This window comes from Physcomitrium patens, chromosome 23 (genome assembly GCF_059467195.1).
Source record: "Physcomitrium patens ecotype Gransden chromosome 23, ASM5946719v1, whole genome shotgun sequence".
NCBI classification, from domain to species: Eukaryota; Viridiplantae; Streptophyta; class Bryopsida; order Funariales; family Funariaceae; genus Physcomitrium; species Physcomitrium patens.
This window is the reverse complement of record NC_143432.1, coordinates 2,058,821-2,071,009: the sequence shown is the minus strand read 5'-3', so window position 1 is coordinate 2,071,009 and position 12,189 is coordinate 2,058,821. Positions and strand designations below refer to the sequence as shown.

The window sequence follows — 12,189 nt, the reverse complement described above, 5'->3', positions numbered from 1 at the left end:
AATGTATTAATACATATTTTGAATATCATGGATTATTAAAAAATAAAACTCATCATTCCTTGTACGTAATGAAATTAAATGAGTTCATATTAATTTTTATCTTCTATACTGATGATTTAATCATATTGAGTAATACCATAAAGAAGATAAATTGGTTGAAAGAAAAATTATAGAAGGAATATGAGATGAGTGATTTGAGAAAGCTCTACTATTGTTTAGGAGTAAAATTTATAAGAGATCATGATAACAAGACTATTACAATGAGTCAAAGCAATTACATTAAAGAAGTGTTGAAATGATTTAACATGAAGAAGTGCAAGTCCATTGAAATACCTTTGGAGGCTAATTTGAAGTTGATGAAATCCACGGATGAAAAATTTTCTAAAGTTAAAGATGAAATGAAAGATGTTCTATATAAACCAACAATAGGCTCACTTATATATGCAATGTTTGGCATAAAGATGGACCTTGCATATGTGATGAGTGTTAATAGGTAACACATGTCAAAGGCTAGGCTAATCTATAGAGCAACCATCAAAAAATTATGATGTACTTAAAATATAATTTGAATTTTAAATTATATTTTGAAAGAGATAATATTGCATTATATAGTTATTGTGATGTAGATCGGAGTGAAGATGCAAATGATAGAAGATCAATAATAAAATATATATTTTTTTGTTACAATAGAAGTAATTTTATGGAATTACAAGAGAGAACCAATAATTGTTAGGTCTACAATGGAGATGGAATATATAGCAAGGAGTCATGGTGCAATAGAAGCAATTTGGCTAAGACATGTTTTAGTAGATAGTGGATTATTGATTTGCTAATAGAAATACTAATGAAGGATAGGCATGAAAAGTTAATAAAAGCATTAGGTTTAAAAACCTTTGACTAATAGCAAAGCGGAAGTGTTAAAATAAAAATAAGATACTATGTAGAAGATATTATCTTAGATAAGTTGCTAATGGTTAAAAGATAGTAAAAGAGTGAAGGTAAGTTATTAATGTGGTAGCTAGGGTTTTAAGTGGTAGCTAAGTTAAGAGAAATCTAAGATTTAATTGGATGAAGCAAAGAAGGATGATGATAAATATAGATGAATTTAAAGTACAATAGATGTAAATTCCTCTTATAAGTAAAGGATGTTGGAAGTGAGAGGCATTTCATTCTATACTTCTCTTATATGCAATATTTTTTATTTCTACCTACTTATGTCTTACTTATTGTATTTCTTCAATATTTCTTATCCTTAGTCTTGTTTCAAGAACCTCTAGTCTTCTTACCTTTGATAATAGCCATTCTAATTTTAATATTTTACCATCTTTGTATAAATATATGCTCTTTTCTTGTAACACAAGAATGTATTGATTCTTTGGTTGCTTATGATTCATATCCTTAATAAAAATCTATCCACTTAGTACCTTGAACTTAAAGAACACTAAACAAATAATGTTGCAAAAAAGAAATAAATAGTAAGACCTAATCATCAAGAGATCAACATGTGGTAGTTAGCTAAGCACTGAGAGAGAGAAGCGTGTAGGAGCAAAAACAAGACACCTAGAGAGGGAAGGAAGGAAGCGCGGTCATGGGGTTGGGAGTCCGAATAAGAGGCGACACACCGCGGTCTGCCCGGACAAGAACGGGCAGACTGGATAACGGCGTGACCCTTGGGTGGGGAGGACCCGGGCTGGCCACGGCCCGTGCGCGGTTCCAGGACTAGTATAAATAAGGCTGCTGAAACGTATGTCTGTGCGCCGCGAGGTGGAATTTGAGTAAGTCTGGAGGGTGGCGGGATGATAGTGAGCGATGGAGGAGTCGGGCTCCTTGAATGCGCTGCTATACAGTCTTTTGATGATTCTGTGCTTATTTGCTGCGTATGTCATCAAAAAACATCACTTCATTTATCTCCCGGAGTCAGGTTTGATCGCAATTCGCATTCCTTCCTACCCTTTGTTGTACATGTGGCTCCATCTTCGTCTCTTCGTCAGATGATCAGAGTTTCTGAACCTAGAATCAAAGAAGTTCGTCTGTAGTTTTCTGTTTCTTAAGCGCTGATGAAGTATAAGTTTCTGGACATTTGGGTTTTTATGAGCTGCGTAAATTTCCGTAGCAGTATCTGAATTAGTTTCTACTGGTTGCGAGGGTGTACTTTAAGAATTTTGCGCAAGTAGCTACTTGCTTGTTGTGTGATCGCGTAGTTCTAAATGAGGTGTATCAAGCTTGAATTCTGAGATAGGACGAAATTTCTGATTCAATTGAGGGGTGGCTTGTTATTAGACTCCGCGCTGCTTCTTGGGGTAGCGTTTGGTGGCGTTGCGAAATTATGGTTTGATGTCCAGGGCTTTAGATTTAGTCCCCTGCTGTTCTTCTATGGAATTCTGCCCATTACTATCTTCAATGCCGGCTATTCACTCCAGAAAAAGGCAATCTTAGAACAGGCTTCCTGTTGCTTCGCGTCTTCATGCCAGACTTCAATGAGAGCTGCTTTGATCTCTTGCCGCTTTGTTGATGGATGTTATTAACGCTCCTGTTGGTTGCTTTGCAGGACTTTTTCCGCAATTTTACCACAATTGTACTGTTCGATGTAATTGGTACAATCGTTTCAGTTTTAATATACGGGCTCTGCACTGATGTGCTGGTTTGATTAAAAACCATGAGTCCCGAATCGCCGCTACTATAGTCCCTGATGTTTGGTTCCGTCATCTCTGCTATTGACCCGGTGGCAACTTTATCAGTGTTTCATGGCATGTCCTCAGTTCTCTACCGTGCAATGTCTTCACGTTGAAAGCGTTACTTCTAAAATGTTTCGGCTCTTTTCAATTTCAGGAATTTATTCGTCTGGGTTCCTAGCTAAGAAGGAAAATGTATCAACTACTCAACTACTTTTTGCCAGGTACATGTAAAAACACATAAATAGTTACCTGCATCCCTAGTGAAGCGAAGGCAAAAACCTCCGCCATGAAAGCCAGAGATATGCGTACTTTAATGATTTTGTTTAATAAATAAGAAAATTCCATTAACTTCTTATGTTCTATATATAGAAATTTGTTTTTCTTTGCTTTGCAAATAATACATTAAGACAAGTTATTAAAGGATTCTATAACCAAGTTTCTTTACTCAACATGGAAGTAAATATCATCCATCATCCATCTACAAGGTTTGAATTTGGAGCATAATTATATTGTGGGTACATATTTGTACGATTTGGTAGAAGAACAAGTGCCACAAAGACTAGTTGGTTTGGCTACCCCACAGGGTTTGTGATTACATCAAGTTGATTGCAAAAAAATTCAAAATTATCAAGTATTTTTCTATGAGCCACTATCACCTTGTGGCTGCCATTGCTTAGAGTACTCTTATCTACCTCTTTTTGAACTTTGGCCACTTTAGATACCCAACTTAACCAAGCACAATGAAAATTTTTAAACGTGCATAAACTAAGATTTGAACAAACATTAGCAATAAAAATTTCATGTTTTACCGATGCCTAATAAAAGAGTTCATTTTTGGTGGCTATTGCTAAGATGTCACAAGGAACAATCCAATGCAGATAAACATATAAGAGATTACAAACATTTACATTGGTAGCATATGATACCTCTAGTACCTTTAGATATAAGTAGAAATGACAATTTGTGCAAGCACAAATTTATTCAGCTTCAAAGTTGCTCTCGACACAACATTGCTCCATCACAAACAATGACTGTTGTTGCAGACGGCTTACTTACATCTTAGATTTGGACACCGACTGCAGTTCGTAATCACATGTTACTCGGGTTCTTGCAGGAGGACACATCAGCTCAAGACGTTCTGAAGGGACAAATCACTGACCAAGAGTAAGTTGTGACGAAGAACACCCTCCATTTCCACTACTGATTAACTCCAATACACACATACCATACTGGTACTCAGATGATCAGTCAGGCCGTAGGGAGATATGGGAGCCGGAAGTGCAATGAATTTATATCGCTACAACATAGAAACATAATGCATGAATATCCACTGAAAGCTATTCTTCGACTCACTATCAACATTTTTTTGTATGCGGCAGTTAACGTGTAATACACATGATTTATTAAAAAACGTCTGAACACTAAAATGTGATGTACTGAGCAGTGATGAGAAGACAGTAACCCCTGTTTCAATGTGGGAAAAATTACACACCACCTGGACAAGGCAGCTTTCTACTTGTACACTGTCAATAGCAATTGACATTGTTGGGGTTAGATTTCCTTACTTACAGAACAGGATGTAATAAGTTTCACAATCTCTGACTACCTCCAGAGCATGTTGGTTGCTGGGAAAAGTGTGCACACAGGGTTTTCGTCGGGAAATATAAATACGTGCCAGGAGTTGGAATGCATGCGAAGAGGGGATCTGGTTCATGTGAGGGTAGAACCTGACCGTCTCTCCTACAATACACCGTGCGGATTGAGGACAGATTCAAGTAATGTTGAGTTGCACTCCAAAAGGAATGTTCAGCTGAGGTAAGATGGGCCAGGAATATTTAAGTACCATGATCATGTTGACCCTGAAGAGCGGCATGAATTAGATCTTCTCACCATGCCAGGAGAGTGGGAGCTGCAAGTCGTGTGTACGGCAGTCATCAAGCTCATGATGGCATAACTGCACTTCGAGATTGAGAGTTTCGAATGTAGTCGAGGGATTTAAGGCGACGTGCTGAGATCAGCTAAGGTACTTCTTAGAAGTGGCCGATTGTTTCCCTTACTCTTGAAGGGGGATACAGCCCTCTTGTAAGGGCTTATCCAGCTTTTTTGCAGCCTTTTTCCACTTCAGAGTGCATGCTTTCAAAGTGGCTCGCAAACTATGCTTCGGATGTAGGCAATCTTTTAGGTCTGCAGAATGAGAAAGCCCGTCGAGTCCTCCGCTCACATATTTCTCCCAATCCCCGATTTCAATGTCCTCTGACGCTGACTTCTTGTGAAACACAGATGATTGCGTAGAATTGGATTCTTCTTTCACAGATCTGCTGTACGAAGACTTCACCGTTATGGAAGCAGCATCGTTAAACCGATCTACTTGGCCTTTCAACTCCATATCACTCTCAAGAAATTGTCGAGCGGATTGGGGATTAGAATTGCTTGAGCTTGCGCCACTTTCAGATCCTGAGTGCAGGTGCTCATCCAACATTCCATCTTTCATCTTGAAATCTTCGAAGGATTTCAAGGCATTTCTTAGGTTGTGCCTATTGTCTGCTCGTGGAGACATTGCCAAACCAACCTCGTAGTCAGTTTGCTTAGCAGTAGATTTCCGTACCACATCAGTTTGCTCTTTCAATCCTCCCACGTCAACCTTGAGAACACCCTGTGTAACATTGCACATATGAACCATTAGCCAGCAGTGACTTGTACTTGGCTCTCTTTCAGATCAGCACTAGTGCACCTAAGCAAGTCTGAAAGAGCGAAAACCACGTATATGTATTAGTTTCAGCAAAAATGAAATTATGCATCATAGAAATTGAAGAGGAACAAGTAGACTTGGTAACTTACATCAGTCCTGCCTTCGCCAAGCTCTTCACTCCCTCGTAATGCGTCCATGCTTAAGGTCGACATGGCCGGTGAAAGGGGGGAATGGTGAGTGTCCAGTCTACCCGCCGAGTGTTCTGCGCCATCTAGGCTTAACCGGGGGCATTCTTGGTTAAGCAACACATTTAACCACTTATCGATATTGGACTTGCCAATTTCCCTCATTTTTTCGTCATCTAAGTCTGTGAGCTGAGCTGCAGACTCAGCACTCTTTATCTTGTCCTCATGTGTAGTTATGACCTGACAATGAAGAGAAAACATAGTTAGGTTCACATCCGACAAAAACAGGTAATCATTATGACTCCCAGAGAATGCCACAATTCTCTGTGCACGGGGCAACGAACTCATGAAGGAACAATCAGATCTCTTAACCTATTTCAGTCCCACAACCGACGTAGAAAGGAAACAAAATCTACCGAGCACTGCTCGACAATAAACTCGATATTTAACCGTTTTCGTTCCATTCGACCGAAGAATCAGTTGCTACCTCTTGCAACAATTCGTCAGTGCCTTTGAAGTCATCTTCATGTTGTGGAGGTGATTCCACCTCATTGCTCTGTAGAGAATTATCGAAAGGTTTGCTGACTGAGAGCGTGATGAAAGATGTGGCAGCCTCAGACATGGAATCGCTGTGAAAACTTAACGACCTGGCGTTAAGTTCCTTGTCGTTATCCCCAACGTTTGATTGACGATGAGTTTCTTGCATCATAGTTGGAACATCAAGCACTTGCTCAGCTAGCTTCTCGATTCTGTTAAAACTATCGTCTGCAGGAAGATGAGTTGGCTCATCTACTGTCAATCACGGTGCGCGGTCAGTACTGCTTTAGGTCTAGACTTCGACATTACTACTTTCGTTGTACATATCATAAAGAGGCTACGCAGTTTGGTTAACATGAATTTCCGAATTCGAAACAAACGGGTCTGCTCACGTTGTTCTTAATAAACAAATATGCATCATTATTGACTATATTTCGGCAATTGAGGCACAAGAGATGAATATGCAGAGGTCGTACCATCTTTGGCACCCTCAGCTTGGCGTTGCAGCTCGCAGTTGACCTCAAGCTCTTTCCCAAAATGTCGACGAAGAGCCGTTTGTCTAGGGGGGTGGCTGTGTGCCACACCAATTGAGGCAGCTTTCCTCTTGCTCCGAGACGTCTCTGAAAATTGGCGGAAGTATTAAAGTCACCTTCTCAGTCTCACAAGTTTAAAATCGAGCAGTTCCACACATCACAAATTCCGTAGCTTTTATGGGCACTCTTAATTCATACTTAACGGAAGGTTTATGCAGCACAATCCAAAGTAGTGGGGTGAATGTCACTGCGCACTGTGCAGAGAAACGTCTGGGTGTAGGTTGTGGCATTAGTAGCATGATTCGACATTGCCTGGCAGGTCTCAATCACCTTTTCCGTTGTTCGTGGATGGGTTTTCCGGCTGCTGGGCAGTCGTCATCGAAATAGGATTCTCCATAGAGGGCCGACACGACGTCTGTGCACTCTCAGGGTCTTCATCCCCGTCCTCGTCGTCGCTGGTATGCTGAGACGCATTCGCAAGAGGAAACCCTTTGGCGGGTGTCACTACCTGGCCATCATTCGTCGTGACTAGCGACAGACAACTGCTAACATCCACAATATCTTGACCCCTTAATGGTTTATTCTGAGTGGTCCCTCCAGAATCCGACTTGACCAAAGCAGCCAAGGCCTCCCTTTGAGAGTATCGCTGAAGGAGATCTTTTTCAGCAACATCGCAAGTCATTTTCTGGCAATCAAGGCGTGCCATGAGGGCATTGCATGCAGCTTGATTAAGACGAGCTTGTTCTTTGTAAGAAATACTCCTGTTCACAGTTATATACAGATCTGAGTTACGACGAAGCGTTGTAAATCGGATAGATCACCATACGATCTGTAAAGTACTAATCTAGAAACTGCGCTGCAAATTGAAGTAGCAGACTCACTTCATGGTACTACATTGGTTGGTTAGTGATACTACTGCATTAGCGATGACATGTTTCTAAAATTGTAAGTACATAGGCAAATAGAAATCTTACTGATGCATAGTATCTCGAATCATGCGCTCCAGACACAGACGATACGAAGACTGGGTCTCAGCCCATCGCCTCTGCTTTTCAACTTTCTGTTTGTGTTTCGATAAGTTACCCTCCAGCTCTAGAATGGACACCCTTTCCTTCTCGTTCTGCTCTTTCAACGTTCGAACTGTCTCCTCGAGCTGGGCAATCTCTTGTAGCTTTTCTTTCTTGGCTTCTTCTCTAATAATTTTTAGACGCAGTTCCTGAGACCAATGAGGACTAATCAGTGAAAATCGGATGGTGTTCGCACGAACAGAATAGCCTACAAATGAGATTCGGTGGAGATTGCAAATAGAAGGCTGAGAGGGATTTATATCATTTGCTATAGACGAAACACACATGAAACAGTACACGAATTACATGACTTGATCATGCTGTCCATTCGATACCGCATTCCAGGGGTACAGAATCGTTGAGGGCTATTGAGAGTCCCAACGGTACTAATACCTTTTGCATTGTGTTGGAGACAACTGACTGTCTGTCGTAATCATTTCGACCAACAGCAGCAGACTCACTCGGGTTGTTCTCCTTACCCAGTTCCTTCATTACACGGTGCTGTTTCAACAAAATGCCAAGTCAGTACCTTCCATGAAGGTTCAGAGGGCTAGTGCCGTACAGATCGGATAACCTTGCTTTTGCTCGACTAGAGGGGATTCAGAGAAGCGTCACAAGATTTAGGTGGAGATCCAACAGATTCGTGCACTCCAACCAGGTCGTAGTGTTCCACAGAGCATTTACTTCTTTGCGGAAAATTCACTTGACTATCATTTCGATTCAATTCGTCATTTCTCGTGATAAATTACGTAATCCTCTTCACTGGACAAGAAACCATTTCGTTAGCTACCAAGTGATCAATAGATGCTACACTGCACCTGTTCTTTCATATGAGAAGCGGACCGGTTGACTAGTATTGATTCATGATCCTTGCCCTCCATCCAGCTTCCAGGTCCATGCTTCGGCTGCCCCCTTCTTAACCCGTCGTCTTCCTCAAGGCCTCGTCGCAGTTGACTCGAAGGTTCTGGGAATTCAGAACACATTCCACTTCGATTGTGAATAGAGGGCATGTGTTAATCAGACTTCAATTTTGAAAGCGAGTGAGTGGTCCACACCTCCAAACACGGGTCTAGAACGATCACGGGAACATCTCGAAAAAAACCCATGATCTTACTTGCTCCATTTAAATTCTACACGTGATTAAGTCTGATCGATGGCGCTTGCCATTGACACGAATCTCATTATTCCGTTCTAGGTCGTGTGTGCACGCCTCTTGAGACGAGAAACAGAAATAGTCACGAACGCTATGAGCTGTAGTCCCAAGAGGGGTAGTGTAGACAGTGTTGGTCAACGGGAAGGTCAGAAGCTTTGCGAGAGAGATAATTACCATTCAGTGACGTCTCGATGCTTGACAAGATTGCAGACCTCTGGGAATAAGAGATCCTTGAGGTTTCCTGTGTATGCTTCTTCATCGACACAATTGCGGCTCCAGCCAATCCGCATGTTGCTTTCTTCCCACGAAATTGAGGCGGCCACGGTCGGCAGTCGCCCACATGATGTCGAACAACATTCTCATCCTCTCCACCGGCAAAAAAAAAACCAAAAGACCTCCTCCTGCACGAAATGTGAAGTGCATGCATGGCACAGGCTGATCTTTAAACAATTGTTTAATATCCATCATGAATGCAACAATAAGGGCAATTAGGCAACCAATTTAACTTGTACTCGATTTCCGAGGAGTCGGTGTTAGCCTTGCAAGAGTTGTATTCAAGAGAGAAAGTAAAAGGCAGAATGCATGATGTTAACATTGTGCTAACCATCATGCCCGTTGATATCTCACCTAAATTCGGCGTTTTTGGAAGCAAAAGTGGACAAAAATTGGGTAATGGACACTCCATGCTGGAGATCCCACCATGGTACCAGAAACTCCAGCCGGTTCTTTTTGCGTTGCCGTGCTTGCCACTGCACTATCTGCAAATTGCTTGGCACAGTGCGTCCACCCCCTGCATGCCAATGGCCAGAAAATTGGTCACTGCGGGTTGAGTTGAACACAAACAACCGTAGGGTCTTACGAAACCGTGAGTGGTGCATGCTCTGATCATGCCGCAACGTGTAATCTTGGTTCTGTAACACTAACGCTACGATATTGTAGTAAGCACAGTAAGGAAGTCCCCAACGTTAAACAGAGGCGTACAGGGATGTGCCCTTTTCAACTTACGTGAGTGTGGAAACCAATGATCCACCTCCCAGGACAGTGGAGACGAGGGATCGGCACCCCAATACAAAACATTTCCATATGCATCCACTCTGAACTTAGCCGGATCGAACCCAGCATTCCTGTTATCCACGACCAGTTGCCTGAGTTAGGGTATGAATCGAGGGGCGGGCACTCAACAGTGTCATTTAAAACAAACTGATGAAATGCAAACTCTTCGGCATCCTTTAACATGATAATTGATAGGACTATAGTTGACTTTTAACCCGAGGTGATCGAGCTGCTCCCACAGTTCTTCGGCATACACGTGGGCATCGGGTGCCTCCTTGTCAATCTCCGGTACAATGGGGAAGATGACATCCCAATCCTTCAGTAATTGAAGCTGTCAGAAGTGGGGTGTCTGTCAGGAAAATCTTCACATCTGACTGGTAAAGTGGACTTAAGGTCTCTCATTGAATCTCGGATGCCTTTTCGGACAGAAACTAAACCGTACTTTTCTTCAGTAAGAGCTTATGTTATTGTGATTGACCCATCAACATACAGATTATGAAGAGAACTTCAAACTCACTCCACTTTGTGATCGAGCAAGAGCGTTTTACCACACAGCTAAGGGAATATGTTGCAAACTTTCGGAAATTCCAGCGCTCGTATGCACGTTATAAAATATATTCAGCCGATCAGGTCACGATGGCCAAGATATTTTATGCAGACCAGCCTATTCCGCAGTTCATGTCGATGCGAAACGTACTCAGGGTTATGTCGGAATAATTCCAGTGAATTGACTCATAGTGAGGCATCACATGTGAACCAACTGTCATCGGCACGAGTTCTGATGAGGCCCCACGGGGGGCACCTCGAATGTGGTTCAATGAATTGAATGAACGGGGACTACTACAGGATGGAGAGGAACGTCAGTAGGCGAGTGGAGACACTTACATCTTCAGCCGATGCAGCATACGGCACAAATTGCTGAGGAGGGCCTACAGCAAAAGGAGATAGAACTCCTTGGGGCTGAGTCACAGCATGGTGACACAGTTTCGCGTAACCAGAAGGATACCCAAGTTTCGGGTCTATCGCCTTCTCTTCTTCGGTGAGATTTATCAACATCTTATCTAGAAGCACACAACACGCTCATCTGAGAAAATTGCTCAATGGCTGCTGTAGCGAATTCGAAATACATTAAATGCCCAATAATGACGATTGCAGCAACGAAGACAAAAGGTTGAAAGCGTCCTCTAAGCATTACTTCATCGCTAAATGACCGCCGTAACTGTTAACATAAAAATTCAACGCGACAGCGGACAACGCTACATTTCAGATAGCACCGACGACTTCATCACGGATACTCCCACACTCGCAGATACCATCAACCAGGGTACAGGAGCGCAGACCAAGACACGTGCACCTAAACAATACAATTCTGAGGGAGAAATTCAAGAGGTTCAGGACACAGTTCGCAAGACCACCACGTCCGTCCGCATAAAGAGTAGTGTCAAGAGATAATCTATGAGATTACCTCCCCGCACGACCAATTGATTACGGCAACCGGAGGATCACTAAAGCGCGCAACAACACATAGAAACAATGGCAACTAAGAAACAATGTCAGAGCTCCACATATGTCGCTAGAGAAACGACGGTTGAACAGATTGGACAGCATTAACGCTTCCCTTCGCCCAGACGCCAATCTCCGCACCCGACTACCAATGCTCTCTCGCAAACGGACACAAACCAAAAGCAGAGCCTTCGCGACTACCGAGGCAAATGTAGACTGCGGAGGGCGAGCGAGGGCTCGAAACTGAGAGCAGGGTGATGCTTCCTGCCACGTGTTGGTCACCTGTACCGGTGACGGCCAAGAATGGCAACGTAGACAGAGCGAGAGCGAAAAACGGTCAGAACAACGGCTCTCAGTCGGAGGAAATTCAAATTTCTCGTCAACAGCCCGCGTCCGTTGGGCTTGGAGTGGACGAGAATGGGTCGGAGCCAACGGTCATATTGACCAGGTCGTGCGGTCGCCACGTTCTTTTTCACACTTGTGCTCTGACTTGCCAGCTTATTTGTAGTCCACGCGTTTTGAAATGAGATTAATTCAAGTTTGGAAAATAAGTTTCGTTTAGTATTAAAAATGTTATCAATCTCGCTGCTCACTTATCAACCACCTAAAATTTTGATAAATATTTTCCTACATATTTATCTATCGAATTTAATAGACATTATCTACAACTTGTAATATAACTACCATTTGTATTAACTAATAATTCAACTACCATTTGTATTAACTAATAATTCTTAATATTGCTATTCAAAATTTTGTCACACAATACTATTCACAAAGTGTTTTAATTCCTT

General features: G+C 42.2%; 2 protein-coding genes and 1 long non-coding RNA gene across 8 annotated transcripts; 2 read left to right on the top strand and 1 right to left on the bottom strand.

Moving 5' to 3' along the window:
- The first annotated feature begins 1,757 nt into the window (after positions 1–1,757).
- LOC112276072 (uncharacterized) lies at positions 1,758–3,023 on the top strand. The gene is made up of 2 exons (XM_073530636.2): positions 1,758–1,921; positions 2,549–3,023. The coding sequence occupies exons 1-2, from the start codon at positions 1,810–1,812 to the stop codon at positions 2,632–2,634; spliced, it is 198 nt and encodes a 65-aa protein (XP_073386737.1). The 5' UTR covers positions 1,758–1,809; the 3' UTR covers positions 2,635–3,023.
- On the top strand, positions 2,745–3,943 carry LOC149986478 (uncharacterized). The gene is made up of 2 exons (XR_016500257.1): positions 2,745–2,896; positions 3,790–3,943. It is a non-coding gene; the product is annotated as an uncharacterized LOC149986478 (long non-coding RNA).
- LOC112276071 (uncharacterized) lies at positions 3,459–11,569 on the bottom strand. Of its 6 annotated transcripts, XR_016500256.1 has the most exons (15): positions 11,358–11,568; positions 10,778–10,953; positions 10,108–10,223; positions 9,845–9,963; positions 9,467–9,629; positions 9,014–9,240; positions 8,505–8,650; positions 8,080–8,187; positions 7,594–7,835; positions 6,950–7,380; positions 6,563–6,706; positions 6,037–6,341; positions 5,514–5,789; positions 4,245–5,328; positions 3,459–3,813 (listed from the first exon to the last, which is right to left on the bottom strand). XR_016500256.1 is itself a non-coding variant. In XM_024507047.3 (14 exons), the coding sequence occupies exons 2-14, from the start codon at positions 10,946–10,948 to the stop codon at positions 4,729–4,731; spliced, it is 3,048 nt and encodes a 1,015-aa protein (XP_024362815.1). In that variant the 5' UTR covers positions 10,949–10,953; positions 11,358–11,569; the 3' UTR covers positions 4,055–4,728. The 6 variants fall into 6 exon arrangements, 5 of the variants coding, with proteins under 5 accessions (XP_024362815.1, XP_024362817.1, XP_090102671.1 ...); XM_024507047.3 differs by lacking the exon at positions 3,459–3,813 and having other exon boundaries at positions 4,055–5,328; positions 11,358–11,569; XM_024507049.3 differs by lacking the exon at positions 3,459–3,813 and having other exon boundaries at positions 4,055–5,328; positions 6,037–6,338.
- Positions 11,570–12,189: the final 620 nt, after the last annotated feature.

What these genes read in the sequence shown, in the direction of transcription:
- LOC112276071 (XM_024507047.3), bottom strand. Translation starts at nt 10,948, where the DNA reads ATGTTGATAAATCTCACCGAAGAAGAGAAGGCGATAGACCCGAAACTT. An exon ending in ATTCGAGATACTATGCATCA is followed by an intron (nt 7,381 to 7,593) that starts GTAAGATTTCTA and finishes AACTGTGAACAG; the next exon opens with GAGTATTTCTTACAAAGAAC. An exon ending in AGCTGAGGGTGCCAAAGATG is followed by an intron (nt 6,342 to 6,562) that starts GTACGACCTCTG and finishes CGTGATTGACAG; the next exon opens with TAGATGAGCCAACTCATCTT.
- LOC112276072 (XM_073530636.2), top strand. Translation starts at nt 1,810, where the DNA reads ATGGAGGAGTCGGGCTCCTTGAATGCGCTGCTATACAGTCTTTTGATG. An exon ending in CATTTATCTCCCGGAGTCAG is followed by an intron (nt 1,922 to 2,548) that starts GTTTGATCGCAA and finishes GTTGCTTTGCAG; the next exon opens with GACTTTTTCCGCAATTTTAC.